This window comes from Kogia breviceps, chromosome 10, assembly GCF_026419965.1.
Source record: "Kogia breviceps isolate mKogBre1 chromosome 10, mKogBre1 haplotype 1, whole genome shotgun sequence".
Classification (NCBI taxonomy): Eukaryota; Metazoa; Chordata; class Mammalia; order Artiodactyla; family Physeteridae; genus Kogia; species Kogia breviceps.
Window position 1 is genome coordinate 14,803,240 of NC_081319.1, and position 26,398 is coordinate 14,829,637.

Sequence of the window (26,398 nt, forward strand, 5' to 3'; positions counted from 1 at the left end):
TAGGCTGCAAAAAGTTTCTTGGGTTACCTGTTAGGCAACAATATTTTTGTACATGAATTAAGTATCAGAAAGACCTAACAGTTACATTTATTTTCAGAGAAACATGAGATGTTTTAGAAATTGTATTTGGTCATTTTAAGATGAATGAATAGCCAGTAATTATCTTTAACTGGACTCACTTTCCCCACCTTGCAATCCCTAACTTCCATCAAAATAATCAGACATTTTGAAATAAGAATATTACGTACTTAAACAGATACATTTCTAAGGCACAAGCTGTGTGTAGTCATATAAAGCATTTAAGAAAAGAGATATTTTAAACTATTGAATTAAGATAATCAGTCAGAAAAACAAGTGAGTGGCCTCTTCCTATGTAATATAGCCAGTTTCCAAATCATATTTTTTTTAGGGTCTATGCCAGCTTAGCAGTTTCTTCCCTTATTTTGGTAGAGGTAGCTAACTGTAAGAAAGGAATGACATTTTATAGCATTATTCCAAATGTCATTGACTTTTTTAGGAGTATTCTGAAACATCCCGTGGAAAAAGTCTAGCAAATATCTACAACAGTAGAAAAGATATACGGACTTGGGTAATCTTCTACCCTATTAAAGATGAGAAGTGATTGACCAGATATCAAATCATCTAGAGGTTTTGAACAAACTCTGTCACTTTTAAATTATTTAACCAATTCCTGTGCACTTCAACTTCATTTTAATAAAGGAACTTGAAAGACAACAGTCAAAAATAGTATATTTCATTTGCCTGAACTATCTGCCAAATTTTTTTCTAGAGAAATTTGTTCGGCCTCTCGTTCTCAATTTCAGAAGAAGAAAATGGAGAAAACTATTATTTTTTTGGCCTATCTGAAGCCTCGAATATTCTCCTTGCCAGCACTGTAATACTGTCTTACATGGTCTTTTAACCTTTGTGTTCCCTTTCGTTTTCAATGCAAAGGCTATCCAGCACTTAGTTTGCCAGCTCTCTTTAATTTTGGAGTCAGTCACTGAAATAACTGCTGTCATCATTATATGCTCCTAATTAAGCTCAGTAATTGTTTTTCAACACAAATTCAAAGTTGTTGGCTTAGCTGCAGCAAATGAATTTTTCACAGTATCCCCATAATCATTCTAATCACTATGGTACAATGATTATTAAACTGTGCATATAGATCAAGGGTTCAAGTCGTGGTGTGGGCTTTGTCCTAATTAATATGTTTAAATCAATGGAGAAATAGTATTAATGAATTCAAGTGATTGTCATACAAACATTACGGATACAGTTGCATGCCCAGGAGAATTATCCCATGATGCAAACTAGGAAATATGCTATAGATGATTATTTTAAGCATCTGCCTTAATATCATATTAATTCCATGAAACATACGGATTTGAACTAAAATCTTGAACTTTTTCTGGTGAACATCCTTCCCTGTTGAGTAGTTAAGAATATAATGGCTGGGGGCTATATTTGTTTGCTGGCCTGTGATAATGCACGAGTGTGTGTGTGTGTGTGTGTGTGTGTGTGTGTGTGTGTGTGTGTGCGTGTGTGTGTGTGCATGTGAGTGTTTTTTAAAACTGAGCCTTGCTTTAGAATTACATGGAGCACTATTTCTGGGCCCACCCCTAGACCTTTGAAGAACTCCAAAATCTAAATTTTTTAGTAGTCTCTCTGGGTGATTGTAATGTGCACTAAATTTGGCTCCATTGACCCTGTGGAAAGAGTCCTAGGCCTAGCTTTAACATTCCTTTGCTGTGTATGCTTGTGCAAGTAATGACTTCTCCAAAAGTCTTATCCATCAATTATAAAATTTGCACAATAAAAATATCCTGCTTTATCACATGAGGTTGTTAAGAAGATCAAGTGAAGAAATGAATAAAAAGAATAGAAGGGCAGAGTAACTACTTTTATGATTTTTACTCAGAGACCTAGAGCTTCTCCAGACTTAAGAATGTCTTTATGACTGGAGTAGATTAAATTACAGAAAGGAACCTCCTCTTGTGACCAGGTCCAGAGAACATGTGTTAGAAATCCTCTATGACATTCAAAGATAGTGTATCTGATAGAGAGTGTATCCAATGTAAAAATGATTTATGTGTGTGTTGCTCCATTTTCCCAAATAAAAGATATATTCTGAGCTGGAACTAAGCTCATTACTATCTGATTTTCCTAAACTTTTTAAAGTATAAGCAATCCTACCCAAGTACATTTTTGCATAACCCATTTTCCTTCCCTTAACAAAGCTTCCTGGTTAGATGTTAATTGCCATGTGTTTCCCGGTCTTTTAAAGAATAAAGAGTGATACTTTCCATGGGAAAACTTCTGTGCCAACTTGCCTGACATCGGTATCTTCTTGTTTTCTACTGAAATCCTGTCTATGAAGATGTTGACTCCAATTGTAAGTGACTTTAGACAAGTTACTTTTAAACTGTTTCTAAAGTTCTGCTTTAAATATTGCTTATTTTCTCCTGTGAGATTTCATTTGCTAAAGGAATTTACTAAAAGGAATAAAACACACCTTAAAGTCAACCACACCCCTCACTTTGTGGATAAGGAATCCAATGCCAGGAGAAAGAAATGATTATTCCAAGGTCACATATGGAATGGTTCTAAGTCAAAGGCTCTTTAATATGGCTTCATACTATATCCAAATAACCTCAAATAATGTTAGACTCTGAATCATAAAGATTGTCCCTCTATTTCATACACACACACACACACACACACACACACACACAATCTAAGATGAATACAGTTACGATGTTTTTTAAAAATAAATTTTAAGTTAGAAAGGATCATATTAAAACTAAATTTTGTATTTTGTTGCTAATGTGCATTGTCTGAAATGCCTCTGCCCTTTGTTTTATTATCAAGAAAATTGGGTCTTAGTCTGACATTTAAGCATTAAAAACTAGGTTTTGTTCTCACTCTTTTTTCAAAACCTCTTGCCTCTGAGTATTTTATACCATGATATTAGAGCTGAGCTAAACCTGGTTATGGGGATTGGAAATAAGAAGCTAAATTACCTGTCTTTAGCCTCCTAATTTATAAGTATGTTAGAAACAGAAGCCATTTCACAGCACTGGAATTTGCAATCTCTTCATTCAGTGTATTTCTTCATAGATAACGTTAGCAAATTTTTGTGAGAACCATTGTTTTATATCTTTCATCCTGTTATAAGCCAATAGACATTTTTATATAAGTACATGATTGACTGATTATTTGTCTTACTTATACTTAGCAAATGTTTCTTATTTTATAGGGATTCATACTTTTTTGTCCTTTCTCTAACAAATTCTGTCAATCTTTAGGATCAATCAAATTGGCTTTCAAAAATAAAATTCCAACTTAAACTGTAAGGTGATCCTGAAAAATGTGTTAATCACATTTTTATATATTTAACCAAATTTTAAGTTAAATAAGATAACACTTTATTTAAGGAAAACAAACCACCAACCATGAACTGGGTGAACCAATTTATAAACTAAGTAATCTTCATCAACCAGATGGCCTTTATTGGTTTGGGTGTCCTAAAGATAGGAAAGCTTTAATAAAGTGTAGTAAGACACAATTTTTCAGCTCTTTTGTTGTAAAAAACAAATTCTGAAGTTCTTTTGACAAAATACAATGTAAAGGAGAGTTGTCTTTAACTTTGTGCATTTAAGTCATTTAGCTAGTTAATCTAGACAATCTTAAGATGAAAGTAATTATACATAGAAATTTGGTATTTTTAATGGAACATAAAAATCACGCCAAGCCAGTTTATTTTGCCAAAATTGACTGAAATTGTTGCTTTTTATGTGTGATGATTTAACTTAACTACTAAAAATTAAGACTTAAAAAAATGCTTTTAAAATCCCAAAGCCACAATAGTGATTTTAATATTTATTCTACTTTTCCTATATTCACACTGCATATGCAGTTCTTACCAACAAAATATCTTTATTATAAGCATAATATATACATGCATATATTTTTAAATTTGTGAAGTCCACCCACAAAGTGGATCAGATTCTGCCTTTACTGCAATATTCTAAGAACTGAAACACTACAGAACTTTCTTCCATATTATTTCAGAGGTAATACGTGAGGAGCAAATATATATATTTTTTTACTTGCCCGGAATGAAAATTCCTTTTCTGCGTTAGATGGTACATAGTTGTCTTCAACTTGTTTTTCTAAAACCAGTGCTTTTTGGGTGATGGGACATGTCAGTGGAGCCACAGAAATTAGTCTGATAAAATAAAGTTTCCATCTGGATTAATTCCTTTTAGGGGAACATTTTCACAGTCGTTGTATATGGGGCAACTGAGGCAGTGGCTCCAAATTGTGGGGAAGGGAGTACAAAATGAACTTGTGCTTTATAGTCTTTCAAATTGGGGAAACAAATCTTTTCCTGTCCTTTTCCTTTGTTTTTTCTTCTTTTTACCTGTATTCCTTCCCTCCTCCCTCCCTTCCTTCCTTTCTCTTTCTTTCTTTTCCTCTGTCAATTCTCTCCAAAACATGGCACCGCATGGCACCATTCTCAAGAATAACTGTTCTCAGCAGACCTAATCAATAAGTCATAATAGTGGTTGCTGCGGGTGGGGCTGGGGTAGTCATCACGTGGCAAGTGGAATGAGGGAACAGTTTGCCATACCAGAAATGTCCATATCTTCATTTGAGTGGTGGGCATGCAGCTGTATACCTATGTAAAAATTCTTTGAGCTGTACACTTCAAATTAAGTCATTTTATTGTGTGTATATTTTACCCCGAAGACAAAGAAAACAACAACAACAAAAAGCAAGCAGTGTGGTACTCAGATATAGAACTTTACCTATAATGGGGTGAAGGGTAACCATTAGCAGCACAATTCAGGATGATTTCAGATTTTGACAAATCCAAAGGAAAAATAACATCTTGTGGTTCCTGGGTAAAAATAGGACGGCTCAAACGACCATCACCTGGAAAAAGAAAAGAATTACACCACATGAAAAAACTTGACCCTGTTTTGAATGCAAGTCTGAATTAGACATCAAGTCAATACATAGTTTTAAAAACATTTTATCTTGAAACAATCGCAAACATATGGAAAATGTTTCAGAACTGGTACAAAAAATTTCTTTCTATGCCATTTAGAGGAATTTTTCAAATTTATGCCACATCATCCCAAATAAATTAGTTTATATTTCCTACAAAGGATACAATACAATGATCAAAATCAAGGAATTAACATTGATTCAATACTAGCATCTAATCTTCAGATCCCATTTCTCCATTTTCCCTAATAAAATCCTTTATAGCAAAAAGATCCAGTAGAGAATCACAGATTTCACTTAGTTGTTTTCTCCTCTTAGTCTCCTTCAATGCACAACAATTTCCCAGTCTTTCCTTGGTTTTCCTCACCTTGGTACCTTCGAAAATTACAAGGCACTGATCTGGTAAAGTTTCACTCAATTTGGGCTTATCTGAGTGATGACAGGGTAGGGGTCCTGGTAGGAGCTGTATGCTGAGGGTATGGGTAATAAGAACGGTCTATAAAGATTTTTAAAAACAATAATAAAACCAATGAGAAAACTGGCTCTTATTTTTAAAAATTATCACCATGAAAAAGACTGGTCCCCACCAGCCAGAGTATATTGATCACATTGTCTTGCCATCTTGTCCCTCCATCCCCCTCACCCACTGGGTGCACCACTTTGTCTGCTGTTTCATTACAGTTAGATTCAGGAATGCTGTATGCTTCAGATTGTATCCTACCAGATAGTGCAGGACTTCTGTTTGTCCCATTTCTGCTGAAGTTAACTTTGATCACCTGGTTAACATGCTGCCTGCCAGACTTCTCCACTATAAAATTGCTTTTCCCCCCCTTTATAATTGATAAACATTTTGTGGTTAGGGACTTTGAGACAATATAAATATACTGTTCCTTACTGCACATTTAACTTTTTTATTTATATATTTCTATCAGTATGATTTGCTCTATCAATGCAAATCCATCATTTCTTATTTTATTAAAGTTATAATCCATTACTATTTATTTTGATGCCCAAATTGTCACTGATTTGGCCAGCAAGAGCCATTCAAGCTGGTTTCTTCATCTTTTTGACATGTGCCTATCATTCTTTATACTATTCTTTACTTTCTGGTACAAGAAAGTGTTCCAGAATCACCTTGCATTTCTCCTGTTCCAGCCATCGAAGTAGTCTTTTTTTCCCATAAGAAAACCTTGTTCCTTTTATTAGGGAATGGTATTTAGAAACCATGATCTGGAACTAAGTGCACTTATTGTTATTGAGGTGTTCTTGCTCTGAGGATTTTCAGTGTGTGCATGTGTGTGTGTGTGTGTGTGTGTATATGTAGGTTTTATAGATTATATGTACAAATACATACATATAGATAATTATATGAATTTATAAACATGAATACATATAAGTATGCATATGTATAATTTTATATACAGACATATATGTATGTATATATGTGTGTGTGTGTATATATTCTTATTCCATACTTCTATCTATCTATGGTGATTTATAGTGGGTTTATTATAGGTTTTTTCTGTCTATATATATTTTTAATTTTATTTATTTTTGGCTGTGTTGGGTCTTCGTTGCTGCATTCAGGCTTTCTCTAGTTGTGGTGAGCGGGAGCTACTCTTCGTTGCAGTGCACGGGCTTCTCCTTGTAGTGGATTCCATTGTTGCAGAGCACAGGCTGTAGGCACGGTGGCTTCAGTAGTTGCATCATGTGGGCTCAATAGTTGTGGCTTGTGGGCTCTAAAGCACAGGCTCAGTAGTTGTGGCTCACAGACTTAGTTGTTCCACGACATGTGGGATCTTCCCAGACCAGGGATCGAACCCATGTCCCCTGCATTGGCAGGTGGATTCTTATCCAGTGAGCCACCAGGGAAGTCCTCTGTCTATATTTTTAACTCTCTATTACAGCTATGAGAACCCTGGTTTCCACTATTCTCAGTGTATTTATGAATTTGTTCAATCTCCTTGTATGTAACTAACCTCCAGTTACTGTCACCACCTTCTCCCCTTTGTGAAGCTCCTCTTCACCGTGTACAGATTCTGATACCTGCTGCAAGTTTTACTCCCATACCTTCCTTGACACTACTTATAAGCTGTCTCCTACCTCCTCACCTCACTCATGTTCTGACCCTGTGCAGGGTCTCCCTCCTGTGTGGATGCTGTCTTTCCTCTTGACCTCTGACACTCTGTGCATGGTTATATTCCAAAGTGGATAACTTTCTCACATCCTTGAGGATCTAACACCTCACCCTGGAATGCCCTTTCCCTGTGGAGACTCTGTCCTCACTCGCTTAGCTTCCAGGTTTCTACCTTCACCACCCTCTCCTGGCAATGGAACCCTCCTCAGGCTTCTCAGACTCTGATAGCCTGTGCCAGGCCACCTCAGTAAGGGCATGCCCTTCTCACCTTCCTCAGGCTCTGCCACTCCACTGGGCCACCTCTGCCTTATCCCTTGTCCTGCATGCCTTACTTTCTCACCACTCTTAGGCTCCAACAACTCATATGCTGGGCTACTGTGGTGCTCATCTTCCACATTCATGTGGATGCCTACCTTACTGAGCCCCACTTCATGGCATTTGGACTGAATTAAGAAAGAAAGATTTGGAGGAAAGGAGGAGGAAGAGTTTTTAGGTGAATTTCTGTGTTTTTTAAATGTGCAAATGAATACATAAAGCAAAAACCTCATCATGTTAGGATTTAATTTTAGGACACCCACTCCAGAACTCTAGTAGTTGTACCTGAGGGTCATGTAGAAACATGGTCATTTCCTCTGATACCGACCACAGCTCTAGAGAATCTCAAAGTTGGTAGGTGTTTTGTAGACCGTTCAGGCCAGACTTCTCGGTTTGGAAAGACAATAGAGCTAGTGGTCAGTAGCATGTGCCATTGAATCAAATGGGCTTCAGTGGATTTGTGAAATTTGCAGTATCTTCGTTGACAAAATAGATAGACTCTGGATATCAGATGGTTATTTTGAGATTTAATGACATATTACTTATAAAGTATATCACATTGTGCCTGGTACATGTAAATGTATAATCATCAAATTGTGAAAATTACCATAATTATTGTCATCATCATCATCATCCTTATTATTATTACACACAGGGAAACTAAAACCTAGGAAGTTGAATCATCTTTTCCAAATTCACCATCTACTTTGAGAGATAGGAGGAAGTTAAACGTAGGCATCTTGTTCTCTCACTGTTTTCACCATCCACTCAGATCTATTTCTTTCTTCCAGAATATTTGCACCCAGGTAAAATATTAATTTAGTAACTTTATCTTAAATTGTAATTTTAGTATACTCCATTATTTACCTAGAAGTACAGACAGTTATTAGCTGTATAATGCTGGACAAGTTATAACTCTTAACTATAAAGTAGCAATACATCTTACATCTTTGATTTTTTTGTAAAGGCTGATTGAGAAATTGAGAAATTCCAATGCCATTGGGTTAAAAATAATCAAAATAAACAAAGAAACAACAGAAAAAAACATTTGTGCATAAGAAGAGTTTGTCCAGGCTCAGAGGGGCGAACGAGTTCTTGACGTCTTAATCTCATCTCTAACCTTTGTGAGATTTACTGGTGAAATGACAAAATTCTGAGAATTCTCATAACAACCTCCACTTCTGGAGTTAAGCAGATCTGTATATACATGCATAGTGTGTTTTAATCTGTTTTCTCTTCTGGCTGAAGAGAGGTGTAGACAGAGCTCCTGGAGAAAAAAGAGTGAAGCAGAGAAGCATGAATAGTAAAGCTGACTCTGTTTCACAAGCTAATAGTTTCACGCCTATATATTCACTTGGGAAAATCTCTAAAGCCCAACCGAAACATGCATTTCCCCAATAAAGTATACCTATGACTGTTCCACCAATAATCTTGCTACAAACCACTAAAAAAACCAAACAAACCTTAAAATAGAAGCACCCAGATATTCTGCTAAAGGCTGAACTTCCCACAATCCCAGTATTCCCTCAGGCTACAAAATGGGGGTACTCATGATATGTGGGTATTCAGCCTCCAAAATGGAGCTAAAAGGAAAAAAAAAAAAAAAAAAAACAGTTCCCTGATATGATGAGAAGAAAGTTTAAAAATATCCCTTTCTATAAAGGAATGACTGAGTTGTCTGTACACAGTTCCTCAAGTATGAGGAAATGAAAAGAAGTGGAATAGTAAGTATGGAAATGTATTGCAACAATAAAAGTGAAAAACACAGCATGCCAAAGATAGACAAAATATCCAATCTAGAAGAAATTATAACTCAAGGAATACTAGGAAATTTATCAAAATTTTTCGCACAGTAGAGTAAGAACCTGAATTCAAAAAATGTAACTCAATGGCAAGATGAAAAAGACAAACTATAGAATCAGATAAATTAGGATGTAACTTAAACATAAAAATTGCAACCAAAAGAGCATCATTAAAGAATTAATAAACTAAAATAGGCAAGAAACAAAACAGATACCTACTAAAAGTCAAATTACTGACATAAAGAGAAGATTAGAGATAATTGTGATTAATACAATTAAAAAAACACAGATAAGAGGGAAGAGAAGGTAATGGATAAGAAAGACATATAAAAGATGATCCAGCATAAAGATCCTTCATGTCACTGAGATAGACAAACAAATGTATTGAAAGATATCACCAAGAAAATTTCCTATGAATTGAAGGAATACACCACATTCCAGAGACATTTTAGAGAGAAGACTTAACACCAAACCACATGTTAGTTAAGTGACTGATGTTCAAACTTAAAGACTTTGCAAGAAGACCAGGTTGAAACAGAAAATTACTTAAGAGTGAAAGATAAAATCAGATTAATTTCAGATTTTCTAATAGTAGCATTAGCATTCTATACCAGAAGACAGTGAGGAAAAGTCTACAGTATTCTGAGTAAAAGGGTGACATGACTGTTATTACCCACTGATATAGCTTTCGAATCTAATGACATTCAACATTCTTTAACATCAAAAAACAAACAAAAAACCCTCAGAGGAATAAAAAAAAAAAAAAACCCTCAGAGAATATAACATAAATGACCACTCTTAAATAAATGACTTAACAATGAAGTCTATCCAGGTAAAAATGAACCAATATACAGATCTCAAGAATGAAGGAGGAATAGGATGGACAATGAATACATTTAAATATAAAACTACCACTTAAGAACCATGTTGGTTTTAGTTATAGAACAGAATATGAATGCCGTAAACTTCGATAATATAAAAATAACAGTATAAACAGAAAAATGAGAGATGGGTAAAAGAATATAGTTTGAAATGTGTGAGTGCTAATATCATCTTCTTTCATAGCAAAAATTCAAGTGGAATATGAGGGGGGTTTTTTGTTTGTTTTTTCATAGATCTTTATAATTTAAACATTTTCAACCAACTTCCTCTCCCCCTAAAAAGAAAACCTGGCTGAAATATTAAGCACCATGCTATGCACAAAATAGGCAGACAACAAATGTTAATTTATCTTCCTTTACCTTCACTCAGAGAAAAGCTCTGTTCAATCTTCATATAATCTAAATGAAGGGTATAACTTGACTTAATAATATTTTATATTTGGGAGAGTAATTTGTAGTTTTCCAAGGAGTTTTACATGCACCAAGTAACAAATTAAATTCCTGTGACACGTATTATGAGACATAAATTTCCATTCCCATTTGACAGATGAAGAACTTGAGATGAATAGAATCAGGCATTTTCTAACAAACTTTTGGTCATTTTGAAAAACAGAAAAGCTTGGTCTTGGTGAATTATCATCAGTCCATATCTTATTTAGTCATTTATATTTGTTATTATCAAATTTTTAGGAGCTTGAATTCATACCAGTAAAATGTCTAGCTTTTGTCAACTAATTTTATCTCTTGTGGTAAATCCTTAGATTTTTTTTTTCATACTGCAATGAAATGATTAAATAATAGCAGCCTTTTGTTGCTTTGCCTACAGTGTCAGAAAGCAAGGACAACATGAGCTTTCTGTACAAGAAGAGCTGAAACCATGTGACAATATAATATCAAAAGCAAGAAATCAAAAATGCTTTTTAAGTATCTTTTCTTTAAAAATGCACTAGACCTTAGGAAAAGTTTCAGTATTTTGAGCAATAAGTGATTAAATAATTGTATTGACAACACCTACTGCTATAAAATCACCTACAATATAATGCTACACAATAAGAAATGTTTTACTTGGCAATAAAGGAAGAACTTTGCAATAGAGGAACATTGAAAAGTAAATAATTTAAAATGACAATTAAAAGCAAATTATACAATGTTATTGAAAATTCATGTAGGGTTCTGCCCCATTTTTCTTCCTCTTTATCTTCCATGGAGTTAAAAAAAATTAGTCCTATGATCTGACTCCAATACTAGATCAAACTACCAGAATCTGAAGTTCATTGTCATCCCCCTGAATGCAAAAAACTTTTGATTATATCTTATGGCAGTCACACTTTGTCATTTCTGAACAGTTCTTGAACATTTTTATGGAGAATCATCTCTTAACTGATAGGAATAGGCCCTTCAAGTCGTATTTTTTAAATTCACCCCATTCTTATGGCCATGAATGACTGGACAAAAGGTGAATATGTCCTGCTCAGCTGCTGTACTTCTCTCTCCTGGGAAATAGGAAATAAAATGAAGAGGTTCTTAGTTTCTGATTGTTACTTAAATAGAGAGGAGGTTCTTCAGGATTACTAGAGCCTCCGTCTGCCATAAAACTTGTTAACAGTTAAGAGAATGCTAGTCTAGATGGACCCTCAAGATGCCAGAGGAGTAAGATGTGGAGATCACCTTCCTCCCCACAGCTACTTAAAAAATACATCTACATGTGGAACAACTTCTATAGAACACCTACTGAATGCTGGCAGAAGACCTCAGACTTCCCAAAAGGCAAGAAACTCCCTGCATACCTGGGTAGGGCAAAAGAAAAAAGAAAAAAGGGAGACAAAAGAATAGGGACAGGACCCACATCTAGGGGAGGGAGCTGTGAAGGAGAAAAAGTTTCCACACAGTAGGAAGCCCCTTCACTTGCAGAGAAGGGGGGTGGGCGGTGGGGGGAAGCCATGGAGGAGAGTGCAGCAACAGGGGTGCAAAAGGCAAAGCAGAGAGATTCCGCACAGAGGATCGGTGCCGACCAGCACTCACCAGCCTCAGAGGCTTGTCTGCTCACCCTCCAGTGTGCGTGGATGCTGGGAGGTGAGGCTCCAGCTTCGGCAGTCAGATCCCAGGAAGAGGACTGGGGTTGGCTGCATGAACACAGACTAAAGGGGGCTAGTGCACCACTGCTAGCTGGGAGGGAGTCTGGGAAAAAGTCTAAAGCTGCCTAAGAGTCAAGAGACGATTGTTTCAGGGTGTGCGAGGAGAGGGGATTCAGAGCACCGCCTAAACGAGCTTCAGAGACGGGTTCGAGCCGAGGCATTCAGCACGGACACAAGAGAACAGGCATGAGACGCTAAGGCTGCTGCTGCAGCCACCAAGAAGCCTGAGCGCAAGCACAGGGCACTATTCACACCTCCCCTCCCAGGAGCCTGTGCAGCCCACCACTGCCAGGGTCCCGTGATCCAGGGACAACTTTCCCGGGAGGACACAGGGCACGGCTCAGGCTGCTGCAACATCATTCTGGGCTCTGCCACTGCAGGCTCTCCCTGCATTCCGTACCCCTACCACTCCCCCAGCGTGAGTGAGCCAGAGCCCCCTAATCAGCCACTCCTTTAACCCTCTCCTGTCTGGGCAAAGATCCGACGCCAGAGAGGGACCTACCTGCAGAGGCGGGGCCAAATTCAAAGCTGAACCCCAGGAGCTGTGCGAACAAACAAGAAAAAGGGAAGTTGCTCCATGCAGCCTGAGAAGCAGAGGATTAAATTTCCACAGTCAACTTGATGTACCCTGCATCTGTGGAATACCTGAACAGACAACAAGTCATCCCAAAATTGAGGCAGTGGACTTTGGGAGAAACTGTACACTTGGGGTTTCCTGTACGCGACTGACGAGTTTCTGATTTATATGGTTATCGTAGTTTAATTTTTAGTGCTTGTTATCATTGGTGTATTTCTTTATTGGCTTGGTTGCTCTCTTTTTTTAAAATTATTTTTTAATTTTAATTTAATTTAATTTTTTTATTTTAATTTAATTTAATTTTTTTATTTTAATGACTTATTTATTTTTCTTTCTTTTTTTTTCTCCCTTTTCTTCTGAGCTATGTGGCTGACAGGGCCTTGGTGCTCTGGCCTGGTGTTAGGCCTGAGCCTCTTAGGAGGAAGAGCCGAGTTCAGGACATTGGACTACCAGAGAACTCCTGGCCCCACTTAATATCAATTGGCAAGAGCTCTTCCAGAGATCTCCATCTCAATGTAAGACCCAGCTCCACTCAACGACCAGCAAGCTTCACTGCAGGACACCCCTTACCAAACAACCAGCAAGAAAGAAACACAACCCCACCCATCAGCAGAGAAGCTGATTAAATTCACACTACGTTCACAAGCACCCCAAAACATCACTGAATGTGGTCTTGCCCACCAGAAAGACAAGATCCAGCCTCATCCACCAGAATACAGGCACCAGTCCCCTCCACCAAGAAGCCTACACAGCCCACTGAACCAATCTTAGCCACTGGGGGCAGACATCAAAAACAACGGGAACTACAAACCTGCAGCCTGTGAAAAGGAGACCCTCCAAACATAGTAGTTAAGCAGAATGAGAAGACAGAGTAATATGCAGCAGATGAAGGAGCAAAGTAAAAGCCCACCAGACCAAACAGATGAAGAGGAAATAGGCAGTCTACCTGAAGAGAATTCAGAGTAATGATAGCAAAGATGATACAAAATCTTGGAAATAGAATAGAGAAAATACCAGAAACGTTTAAGAAGGAACGAGAAGAACTAAAGAGCAAACGAACTGATGAACAACACAATAAATGAAATGAAAATTTTTCTAGAAGGAATCAGTAGCAGAATAACTGAGGTAGAAGAACGGATAAGTGACCTGGAAGATAAAATAGTGGAAAAAACTACCGCAGAGCAGAATAAAGAAAGAAAGAATGAAAAGAATTGAGGACTGTCTCAGAGACCTCTGTGACAACATTAAATGCACCAACATTTGAATTATAGGGGTCCCAGAAGAAGAAGAGGAAAAATAAAAGGGTCTGAGAAAATATTTGAAGAGATTATATTTGAAAACTTCCCTAATATGGGAAAGGAAATAGTTAATCAAGTCCAGGAAGCACAGAGAGTCCCATACAGGATAAATCCAAGGAGAAACATGCCAAGACACATATTAATCAAACTATCAAAAATTAAATACAAAGAAAAAATATTAAAAGCATCAAGGGAACAGCAACAATTAACATACAAAGGAATCCCCATAAGGTTAACAGCTGATCTTTCAGCAGAAACTCTGCAAGCCAGAAGGGAGTGGCAGGACATATTTAAAGTGATAAAAGGATAAAACCTACAACCAAGATTACTCTACCCAGCAACGATCTCATTCAGATTCGATGAGGAAATTAAAACCTTTACAGACAAACAAAAGCTAAGAGAATTCAGCACCACCAAACCAGCTTTACAAGAAATGCTAAAGGAACTTCTCTAGACAGGAAATACAAGAGAAGGAAAAGATCTACAATAACAAACCCAAAGAATTAAGAAAATGGTAATAGGAACATACATATCGATAATTACCTTAAATGTAAATGGATTAACTGCTCCAACCAAAAGACATACACTGGCCGAACGGATACAAAAATAAGACCTGTGTATATGCTGTCTACAAGAGACCCATTTCAGACCTAGGGACACATACAGACTGAAAATGAGGGGATGGAAAAAGATATTCCATGCAAATGGAAATCAGAAGAAAGCTGGAGTAGCAATGGAGAAAGATGGAGTTAACTGATATTTATAGGACATTCCATTCAAAAATAGCCAGAATACACTTTCTTCTTAAGTACTCATGGATCATTCTCCAGGATAGATCATAACTTGGGTCACAAATCAAGCCTAGGTAAATTTAAGAAAACTGAAATCGTATCAAGTATGTTTTCTGACCATAACACTATGAGACTAGATATCAATCACAGGAAAAATACTTTAAAAAAAATACAAACACAATGGAGGCTAAACAGTATGCTGCTAAATAACCAAGAGATCACTGAAGAAATCAAAGTGGAAATCAAAAAATACCTAGAAACAAATGACAATGAAAACATGATGACCCAAAACCTATGGGATGTAACAAAAGCAGTTCTAAGAGGGAAGTTTATAGCAATATAATACTACATCAAGATACAAGAAAAATCTCAAATAAACAACCTAACCTTACACGTAAAGCAAATAGAAAAAGAACAACAACAACAAAAAACCCAAAAGTTAGCAGAAGGAAAGAAATCATAAAGATCAGATCAGAAATAAATGAAAAATAAATGAAGGAAACAATAGCAAAGATCAATAAAAGTAAAAGCTGATTCTTTGAGAAAATAAACAAAATTGGTAAACCATTAGCCAGACTCATCAAGAAAAAAAGGGAGAAGACTCCAATCAACAGAATTAGAAATGAAAAAGAAGTAACAACTGACGCTGCAGAAATACAAAGGTTCATGAGAGATTACTTTAAGCAACTATATGCCAATAAAATGGACAACCAGGAAGAAATGGACAAATTCTTAGAAAAGCACAAGCTTCTGAGACTGAACCAGGAAGAAATAGAAAATATAATCAGACCTAATCACAAGCACTGGAATGGAAACTGTGATTTTAAATCTTCCAACAAACAAAAGAACAGGACCAGATCGCTTCACAGGCAATTTCTCTCAAATATTTAGAAAAGAGCTAACACCTATCCTTCTCAAACTCTTCCAAAATATAGCAGAGGGAGGAACACTCCCAAACTCATTCTATGAGGACACTATCACCATGATACCAAAACCAGGCAAAGATGCCACACAAAAAGAAAACTACAGGCCAATATCACTGATGAACATAGATGCAAAAATCCTTAACAAAATTCTAGCAAACAGAATCTAACAGCACATTAAAAGGATCATACACCATGATCAAGTGGGGTTTATCCCAGGAGTGCAAGGATTCTTCATTATACACAAATGAATCAATGTGATAAACCATATTAAAAAATTGAAGGAGAAAAACCATATGATCATCTCAATAGATGCAGAGAAAGCTTTCAACAAAATTCAACACCCATTTATGATAATAACCCTGCAGAAAGTAGGCATAGAGGGAACTTACCTCAACATAATAAAGCCCATATATGACAAACCCACAGCCAACATCGTTCTTAGTGGTGAAAAACTGAAACTGTTTCCACTAAGATCAGGAACAAGACAAGGTTGCCCACTCCCACAACTATTATTCAACATAGTTTTGGAAGTTTTAGCCATAGCAATCAGAGAAGAAGAAGAAATAAAAGGAATCCAAATTGGAAAAGAAGTAAAACTGTCACTGTTTGCAGATGATACAGAGGACTTAGAGAATCCTAAAGATGCTACCAGAAAACTACTAGAGCTAATCAATGAATCTGGTAAAGTTGCAGGATACAAAATTAATGCACAGAAATCTCTTGCATTCCTATACACTAATGATGAAAAAATCTGAAAGAGAAATTAAGGAAACACTCCCATTTACGATTGCAACAAAAAGAGTAAAATATCTAGGAATTAACCTACCTAAGGAGACAAAAGGCCTGCATGTAGAAAACTATAAGACACTGATGAATGAAATTAAAGATGATATAAACAGATGGAGAGATATACCATGTTCTTGGATTGGAAGAATCAACATTGTGAAAATGACTATACTACCCAAAGCAACCTACTGAAACAGCCACATAGCACAGGGAGATCAGCTCAGTGCTTTGTGACCACCTAGAGGGGTGGGATAGGGAGGGAGGGAGGGAGGGAGGGAGGTGCAAGAGGGAGGGGATATGGTGATATTTGTATACATATAGGATATTCACTTTGTTATACAGCAGCAACTAACACAACATTGTAAATCAATTATACTCCAATAAAGATGTTAAAAAAACGTAAGAACAGTGTTGGGTACACACAAATACAGTATATAAACAATGAAAAAAATTTCTGTATATGATGTAAATAAAATAAAATAAAATTGGGTAAATATAAAAAAAGAAAAAGAGAGAATGCTAGTCTATATAGAGACAAAGATTGAGACAGACAGACAGGCAGACAGTAGAATGATGGAGAGAAAGAATAAATAGTAAAGCGGGACTTTATTCCCTAAGCTTATTAATCCTTGGTACCAGTTTCTAGTGAGACCTGCCTCTGGGTTCCATGAGCCATTGACTGTACAGTTTCTGTTTTTTGCGATGCACAGAATGTTGGGAAAGACTGATTCAAATAACCAATATAGAATGACCAGTGTTCTACTGCTTTTCTCCTCTCCAGAAATACCAAAGTGCAGATAACCTGGGCAGACAACAATTTGTTTTCAGGAGAAGTTATTAGGGTCAAAGTTAAGCACATGAGAAGACCTGCATCTAAAAGAGGACAGGGCGTCCCTGGTGGTGCAGTGGTTAAGAATCTGCCTGCCAATGCAAGGGACAAGGGTTCGAGCCCTGGCCCAGGAAGGTCCCACATGCCGTGGAGCAACTAAGCCCTTGCGCCACAACTACTGAGCCTGAGCTCTAGAGCCCGCGAGCCACAACCACTGAGACTACGTGCCACAACTACTCAAGCCCGTGTGCCTAGACCCGTGCTCTACAACAAGAGAAGCCACGATAATGAGAAGCCTGCGCACCGCAACAAAGAGTAGCCCCCACTCCCCACAACTAGAGGAAAGCCTGTGCGCAGCAACAAAGACTCAACGCAGCTGAAAATAAATAAGTAAATAAATAAGTTTATAATAAATAAATAAAGAAGACAGAACTAAAAGCCATATTATCTGTGGTTTTACTTGAATTTCATTGTTTGGGCTTAGGCAAATTTCAGGTTTCACAGAGGGTTAAGAATTGAACTCTCCAAGGTCACACCCAGAGAGAAAATTGCTGGCATCTCTCTTTGTGCTACAGTCCTATCCCTCCCAATAAATTTCCCCATCCAGGCTCCTGGCACCCCCAAAATGTCTTCTGTTACAGAAGTTCAATTTTTAAATTATTTTCCAATTCATTAAAAACAGGGCAAAACAAAACAAGCAAAAAAAGTAAAAGAAAATAAGGTATCTGTGCTTGTTTTTACCAAAGAAGAAACTAAAACCAGGGTGTGTAACGAATGCAACCACACAGGGCTAGGCACTTAGAAGGGCCTAGCAATTCTAGTTGAATGCTCTGAAGTCACCATCTTAACATTCTTGATACTATTACCTGTAATTTTGTGCTTTGTTAAGTCAAGTCCAATGAGTCTGATAAGCCCTGAGTGCTTGGAGCCTTGGCTAATGGGTGGTGCCTCCTGCAGCCACCTCCAGGCCTGCCCCCTTGAACAGGTTCTTCTCCTTTTGCTCTTCATCTCCTTATGCCTCAGGTCTCTCCTGGCTTCCCCTCATCCCCTCTGCTTAGCAACACCTCCAGCCCCAGCTCCAGGATGGGGCCCAGGTAGAGCTCACACAGCGTCAGGGTCTGCTGTGAGTGTGCCGTTGTGTCTCAGAGCAGGGCATGGAGGTGGTCATTCCTGCTCCAACGTGGCAGCACCATAGTACATTAGTACATAGTACATAGTGTTGGGCTGCTTGTTAAGGGTGAGGCTCTTATCCATTCCTGCTCTAGGTACCTGGTATATCCTGGCACAGAGACTGCAATGCCTTGAGAGTTGTCCATCTGCTGTGAGTTGGGGGAATGGTCCAGGGCACAACATATTGGTCAGGCAGCTGGTGAGGGGCAGAATCCAGTGGCCAGCAGCAGCAGCTGGGCCATGTTTGCACAAAGAGTGGCGAGAGTTCCTCAGGGCCTCTAAGGGTCTATCTTACTCAACAAATATCCCTGTGCCCCAGGGAAAGTGACTTTAAAGAGCAAATAAAAAAACATCATACAAGATCAAGAGAGATAGCATGACTAAAGTTTACAGAATTTAAATGATTTGATCAAGGTCACACTGCTAGTGATATTCCAGAGGGGTACTCAAACAGAGGTTTGACTCCAAGTCCAAGATTGTACACCCTACAGTATATCCACCAGAGTTCTGTTTATTTCCAGGACTAAAAGAGCTCTATTCTGTCTGCTTTATTTATTTATTTTCTCTTACTAAGCCTCTGCCTTAGTTTTCAAACCAATTTCTTTAGCCTGTCAAATCTACCCTAGACTAAGGTCAGTTGTGTCTTCCCTGATATTAAGGTTCTATAAAGAGAAAATCTCTCTCTCGTTCTTTCTTTCTCTCGTTCTCTCTCTCTCTCTCTCACCAATATCCCTTGTTATTCTAAGCAAGTCACAGAATTTTATTTTTTATTTTATTATTATTATTTTTATTTTTTGCGGTACGCGGGCCTCTCACTGCTGTGGCCTCTTCCCGTCGCGGAGCACAGGCTCTGGACACACAGGCCCAGCGGCCATGGCCCACGGGCCCAGCTGCTCCACGGCATGCGGGATCCTCCCAGACCGGGGCACGAACCTGCGTCCCCTGCATTGGCAGGCAGACTCCCAACCACTGTGCCACCAGGAAAACCCATGAATTTTAAAATAGAAAAAAAAAAAAAAGTGTATCAGAGAAATTCCACCTAATTTACAGGGGAGGAGAAGTAATTCCAGCGAGGTCAATTGCCTTATTTAAGAATTAGAGGCAGACATGAGTCTTAAATCTGACTATAGAGCTCTGCACTAGAATTCCCAGTATATCTTGATGCTTAACTTGTGTTAGGTTTTATACAGGGAAGATATGTTAGGATTATTTTTTAGTGGAAAAACAAGAGAGAAAAATCATCAGCTATGTCAGAGAATAAAGTAGATAAATAGAGTTTAAAATATAGTTATGAGATTATTGCAATAGTCCAAGCAGAGAGATACATCCTAAAGTAATGCAGCGAGAGTAAGAATGGAAAGGAAAAATAAAAAGGTGATTTGTCAACTAATTGAATTTGGAGGATGCTTAAGTGGAAAGAAAACATTAAAAATTGCTCAGAGATTTACTGTTTTTCAAAATAGGAGAAAAAATAAAAGAAATTAGTTCAGATTTGCAGATGTTGATTTTCACGACTCCTTGGGGCTCATAGGTTTAGCTGTCCAAGAAATAGTTGTATATACTGATATGGCTTGGTAATGACGGCTGGGGTGGAGACACTGATTTTTTGGACTCATTGGTCCTTAAATTTTAGTGAAAAGAGAACTTTATTCTACTGATGGTTTGATGGCAATACATTCTACAGATATATTTGAAATTGTTTCCAAAAAGTAGGTTCCCATGTTTATTGCAGCATTGTTTACAATAGCCAAGACAGGAAACAACCTAAGTATCCATCAGTGGATGAATAGATAAAGAAAATGTGGTATATACATATATGTGTATGTATATATATATGTGTGTGTGTGTGTGTGTATACACACACACACACACACACACATATATATATATGGATTATTATTCAGTCATAAAGAAGAAGGAAGTACTGGTGTTTGTAACAACATGGATGAACTTTGAGGACATTATTTTGAGTGAAATAACTCATTCTCACTTATAAATGGAATGTAGAGGACTTGAACTCATAGAAACAGAACAGATTGGTGGTTGCCAGGAGTAGGGGTGAGGAAGAATGGGGGAGGTGGGAATAGGTGAAGGTTGTCAAAGGTACAAACATCTAGTGTAAGATGAGTAAGTATGGGGTATATGAAGATGTGCAGCCTGGTGACTATAGTTAAGAGTGTATTGTATATTTGAAATTTGCTAAGAGGTAAGCTCTTAAAAGAAACACACAAAAAATTGTTACTATATGAGGTGTTGAATGTATTAACTAACCTTATGGGGTAATCATTTCACAATAAATACATATAGTGCATCATTACATTGTACACCTTAAACATACACAATGCTGTTATATCTCAATTGACTTACACAATGTCAATTATATCTTAGTAAAGTTGGGGAAAATATATAGGGTCAAATTAGCGTTAACTTTAAGCATTAATTAGATTCAAGCTATATTTTGACTTTGGCATTTTTTTTACACCTGGGTAATCAATGACTTCTTACTCAAGTAAACATCAAAAGTCTGTAGAGGAGGAAGTTAATAGTTACCTGAGAGTGGCCATACTAGATATTTCTTTCATGCAACAGACATTTGAGAAGACAATTCTTAACTGAGAATCTACTCTGAACATGATGGAATCATTTTGGGTTTTGGGGGTTTGTTTGTTTGTTTGTTTGCGGTACGCGGGCCTCCCACTGTTGTGGCCTCTCCCGTTGCGGAAGACAGGCTCCGGAGGCGCAGGCTCAGCGGCCATGGCTCACGGGCCCAGCCGCTCTGCGGCATGTGGGATCTTCCCAGACCAGGGCACGAACCCATGTCCCCTGCATCGGCAGGCGGACTCTCAACCACTGCGCCACCAGGGAAGCCCTGGTTATTTTTTTACAAGTTACTCTAGCAGAATGAACTAATGGTATACATATGGTATAACATTGGAAACCTGCAGTATTTCAGTCTACTCAGACAACTATGGTGACCTACTGATTTGGAAGTTAAGCCTTAAACCTGCCTGGAAAGTATATGACATATTGGAAGTGGCACACAGATAATAAAGTAAATCATAATAAGTGTGCCTTACCATATATTTCACATCTGTTGATCTCTTCAGTCTAAAGCCAAACCAAAATAAAATTCTCCATCGTTGCTTATTTTGATATTGCCAGAACACAGTGATAAAGGCCAACATAAGTACATTCAACCACATTTAATTAGCTCTGATTATGTGTTAAACCTTTATGCACTGACAATGCAAAAATAAATAAATGAATTGCACTCAAGATGCTTATAATCAAACGAGCAATTATGGCATATAGTAAGAGCCAGGGACAAAGTTGAACTTTTATAGGAATTATTTTATCCTTACATAAACTCTGTCATATAGATTCCAATATTCCCATTATAAGAGCGAAGACATTGATGTTTGAGGAACTTAAGTAACTTAGTCAATAACAAAAAGCTAGAGAGTGTTGCAATCCAGTTTTGAATTTAGGCAGTCTGACTCCAGAACCCATAATCTACATCACTATGATATATACTCCAGAAAGGGAGGCTGACAAAAACAATTAACTAATTGCATTATTACAGGATAAGTGTTCTACCAAAAGCACAAATATAATTTTAAGGAAGTCCAGAGAAGGAAGTAATTAATTCTACTTAGAGGTTATGGACGAGTGACAAAAGATGCAATATTTGAACTAAGTGTAAAAGAATGAGAGTGAGAATGCCTTTGAAAGAAAAGGGAATAGTAAGGAAACTTTAAGAATAGTGATATGAAAATACCTGTCATTCAAAAAATGTAACTGGTCTGGAACAAAGGAGAGTTATGAAATATAAGGATGGAATTGTAGATTTAGAAGAGTTTTGAAGGACTTTCAGTGATATGACAGAGGTTTGAACCTGATGTGTAAAAGTTAGAAAACATGGGAGTGTTTTCAATTTTAAGCAGACACATGAGAAACTTAGATCTATGACTAACTGGGGGAGGATAGGGGAAGAAAAACCACAGATCAGGAAGATTATTTATCAAACATTTGAAAACACTGAGATAACTGGGGCATTGTCAGTAAGAATGAAAAGAATGAGGACGAAGTGAGCTATTTTGAAGTGTTTAGAGGCAATACCAACAGACTGGTATAACTGATTTGATGTGAAAGATGAAGGAAAGAGAACATTTAAGATTACTCTGAGCTAGCTTTTGTGGATGAATGCAAGAATGCATGTATGTTGAAGTCCTTAACTGTTAAAGGGAAAAGGGGAAGAAGAAAGATTAAGGGCAGTGAGGACGAAAGGAGATGAGAAAGTAGATATAAGTTTCATTCACTTTTCGTTCATTTTTTAAACAAACATTCATTCAGACACAAACAATTTCCTTATGAGTTACTAGCCTACACACCCCATGTTTTCTGTAATCACACAGATGTGAATGGAAGTTTGAATGATTAAATAAATGAAACATCCAATCACTGCAGAGAATCATTTTACAAGGCAAACTGGGTTTAGAGAATAAAATTATTCAAGAAATTCTGCAAGTATTTAGGTTCACGTTTTAGAATCTTACACCTTAAGCTGTTCCTCCTTGACAATTGAGTGATGCCCTTGGGGTAACAGAGGAGGGATCTAGTTCATTGCGTAGTAACTGGCCTTAGAAAGGTTCTTTCACAATAACAGGAAGGAAGGCAGAGTAGAGACAGAAAAACGTACTGATACAAGTGGGATTGAAAACCTGTTAAAATAATGTTCAGATTTTTTTTCCCTTACTTTCTTAGGAAGGAGAAAGGAATATCATTAGCTGACACAGATGATGGGAGAGAAAGTATGGGAAGTTTGAGAAGAGATGACAATGTGTAAAATGATCATCAGGAGAATGAAAAAGTGAATAGATAAGAGATATGTGTTGTGACAGGACAAACCAGGAATATTTGGGAAAGATTTCAAAAGGGACATGAGAAGATTACTGAGTGTCCTGTTCAGTGCACTTTTTGGGGTTAATTTTGCCTTTCAATGTCTTTTATCTATTTTACAGCAGTGTAAGGAGGTGGAAAACTATTAAGAAGGGAAATGATTCTCACCATTAAAATGCAAATGAATTGTGTCCAGTGGAATGCCATTGGCTTTTTCCCTTTTTCCGTTATGGAGAAACCAGCCTTTTGTTTTGTTTTTAACAGCTTTCTTGAAATATAATTCACATGCCATACGATTTAGCCATGATAAACCCATATGGCATCTATTTATGAATTAATATTACCATTTTTTATCGCCTGTCTGGTTCTTTGCATTCTATTTTGAACTAGTTGCAACATTTTACTGGTTTCCATATTAATTGATTTGATTAAGCAAAATTTTTCAGATGAGCTTATTTATATTTGTTTGAGATTCATTATTTTTGTCATTTAAAGAATATCATTAAGACATGTTAAATTTGAATTGTCAGAGGGACTGCAAGTTGGAGGGGGCTGGGGACAGAGGCAGAGTTGGATGGCATTGCTTTGTAAAAGGTAGTAACAACATGGAACTTAAATAAAAAGGAAAACTGAAGATGGAAGGCCAATGATCATCAACATCTATAGAGTTGACAAAAGAGAGAAAACAGCCAAAAAATTCTGAGGAAGATCTATATGAGAAGTTGAGACTATTTTACCAGGATCATTGTATGAGTTTTCTATTGCTACCATAACAAACTACCTGAAATTTAGTGGCAGAAACCTACACATATTTATTAGCTTATAATTCTGTAGGTCGGAATTCCAAAATGGGTCTCACTGAGCTAAAATCAAGATTGGTAGAACTGTATCCCCTTCTCAAGGCTCCAGAGCAGAGTCCTTTTCTTTGCCTTTTCCAGCTTCTAGAAGCTGCCTGCATTCCTTGGTTTGTGGACCCCCTTTCTCCAGCAACTGCACATTGAATCCTTCTCATACCAAATTACTCTGGCTATTCTTCCATAGTCACATTTTTCCTGTTTCACTTGTGTCTCTCGTAGTTTTAAGGACCCTTATGATTACACTGGGCTCATCCAGATCATCCAAGATAATCTCCCTATTAAGATCACCTGATTAGCAACCTTAATTTTATCTGCTACTTTAATTCCCCTTCACCATGTAATCTGACATATTCACAGGATCCAGGGATTAGGGTATGGACACCTTTGGAGCCATTATTCTGCTCATCACACCCATCACATGGCAGATCAAGAATGGAGAGCTTTTAATAAAGGACATAGTTAAGACTGTCACATGTTAGTAATAATGAAAAACAAGAACAACAGCAAAGCACTAGTGTTGGTCATCAGAATGTCTCATGTTTCTTCTTTAGGAGAAGTTTTGTTTTCAAAGTCAAGATGGATTGAGGCATAAAGGCCAAATTTTAAATAAATTCAAGACAGAGAAAACTATGGCGTTGTATACAAAGTACTCTACAAAGAAATCAGATGGCAGAGAGAAAGAGAGAGGTGAACAGAAATAACAGCAGGGCCTAGAGCTGTTGGTATATGTGAGTTTCAGTTCTGATTATATTTTTAGGGAAAAAGGGACACGCTTATTTGTAGGCTGAGGGGCTGACTGAGAGGCAAATTTAGATTCCGTCTTTTGAACTTCTGGGTCTTTGACCCTATTACTTGCCCAATTTAGAGCATTTCAGCATTAACCTTTGAAAAATAACAGCATGCTGTCAGGAACACAAAGCACCAAAAAGCACTTTGCTAAAATGTCCCAGAGTGAAGATGTTAGAAAACCCCTGGAAACCTATTATTATCGTTGAGATATTACAGGGCCCTCTTTGGTTGCTCTCTGAGATAAGATTGTGTCTGCCTGAAATGGCATTGATTCCATGTATATACCAATAAGAAACCAAAGAAAGAAAATTTGGAAAAAAGATAAATAACTGAGAAAAGCACTCTAAAAATCTGTGAATGTCAGATATAGTACCCCAATGTATATTATTTGATGATGACAGACTTAATTTTGGTTACACAGTGTCACAGCAAAGCATGCTGATCTATCAGTCCTGCTTGTACTTATTGCCAGCATGAATATCTTAACGAAATCAGTGTTTTTGGGGTTAAATGTCACCCAAGTGGCTTCCTTTGGAAAGTTAAAACAGTACCTCACTCCCATATATGTCATCTATGCCTTTCTACTTTCTCATGTACAATTCTATCTCTCATTCTAGTCATGTACTTTTCCTGCCCTCTGTGCCAAGCAAAAATGCCACCAAATTTGTCAGAAAAGGTTTGCCCTTTGTAAAACTAGCCTGATTAAGTTTTATCAGCTCATCTCTCTCTGGATGTTTGGTAACCTCACTCCTTATTACCATCTTAGACATCTTGCCTACAGCCAAGGGCAGATCTGCTCATTTATAATTTTCTGGTTCTTTTTCAGCTCTTTTCTTACAGGCTGGGGTGAGGTATTTGTTATTTCATTTTGCCTGTATCTCCCTGTAACTGTGAAACATTTTTGCTAAGGTTTCCTCATTTTGGTTAAAAATTTATTTATCTAGAAATAGAGTTATATTTTTTCCTATTTATCACAATGAAAATTTCTTATAAATGTAAAATTATTGGTTGATAAAAACCTCTCATGCATTTCCTGTACTTGCCAATGTGATCTTTCTTATCAAGAAATGCTCCTTAGAGTGGATGAACACTTATTCTCTTTATTTCTCTCTCGCTACACCGGTTTAAACTTCATAAACACCATAATTAGACTAGACCGAACTTGAATGTGAAATAAGAAAATGAAATAG

General features: G+C 37.3%; 1 protein-coding gene across 2 annotated transcripts in view; it reads right to left on the bottom strand.

Moving 5' to 3' along the window:
- CNTN6 (contactin 6) overlaps positions 1 to 26,398 on the bottom strand; it is a 304,375-nt gene that overhangs the window by 148,280 nt on the left and 129,697 nt on the right. For both annotated transcript variants that reach the window (XM_067043597.1, XM_059075379.2), the window contains exon 3: positions 4,815 to 4,941. In XM_067043597.1, coding sequence (XP_066899698.1) covers positions 4,815 to 4,941 — 127 coding nt within the window. The remainder of the gene's footprint in view (positions 1 to 4,814; positions 4,942 to 26,398) is intronic.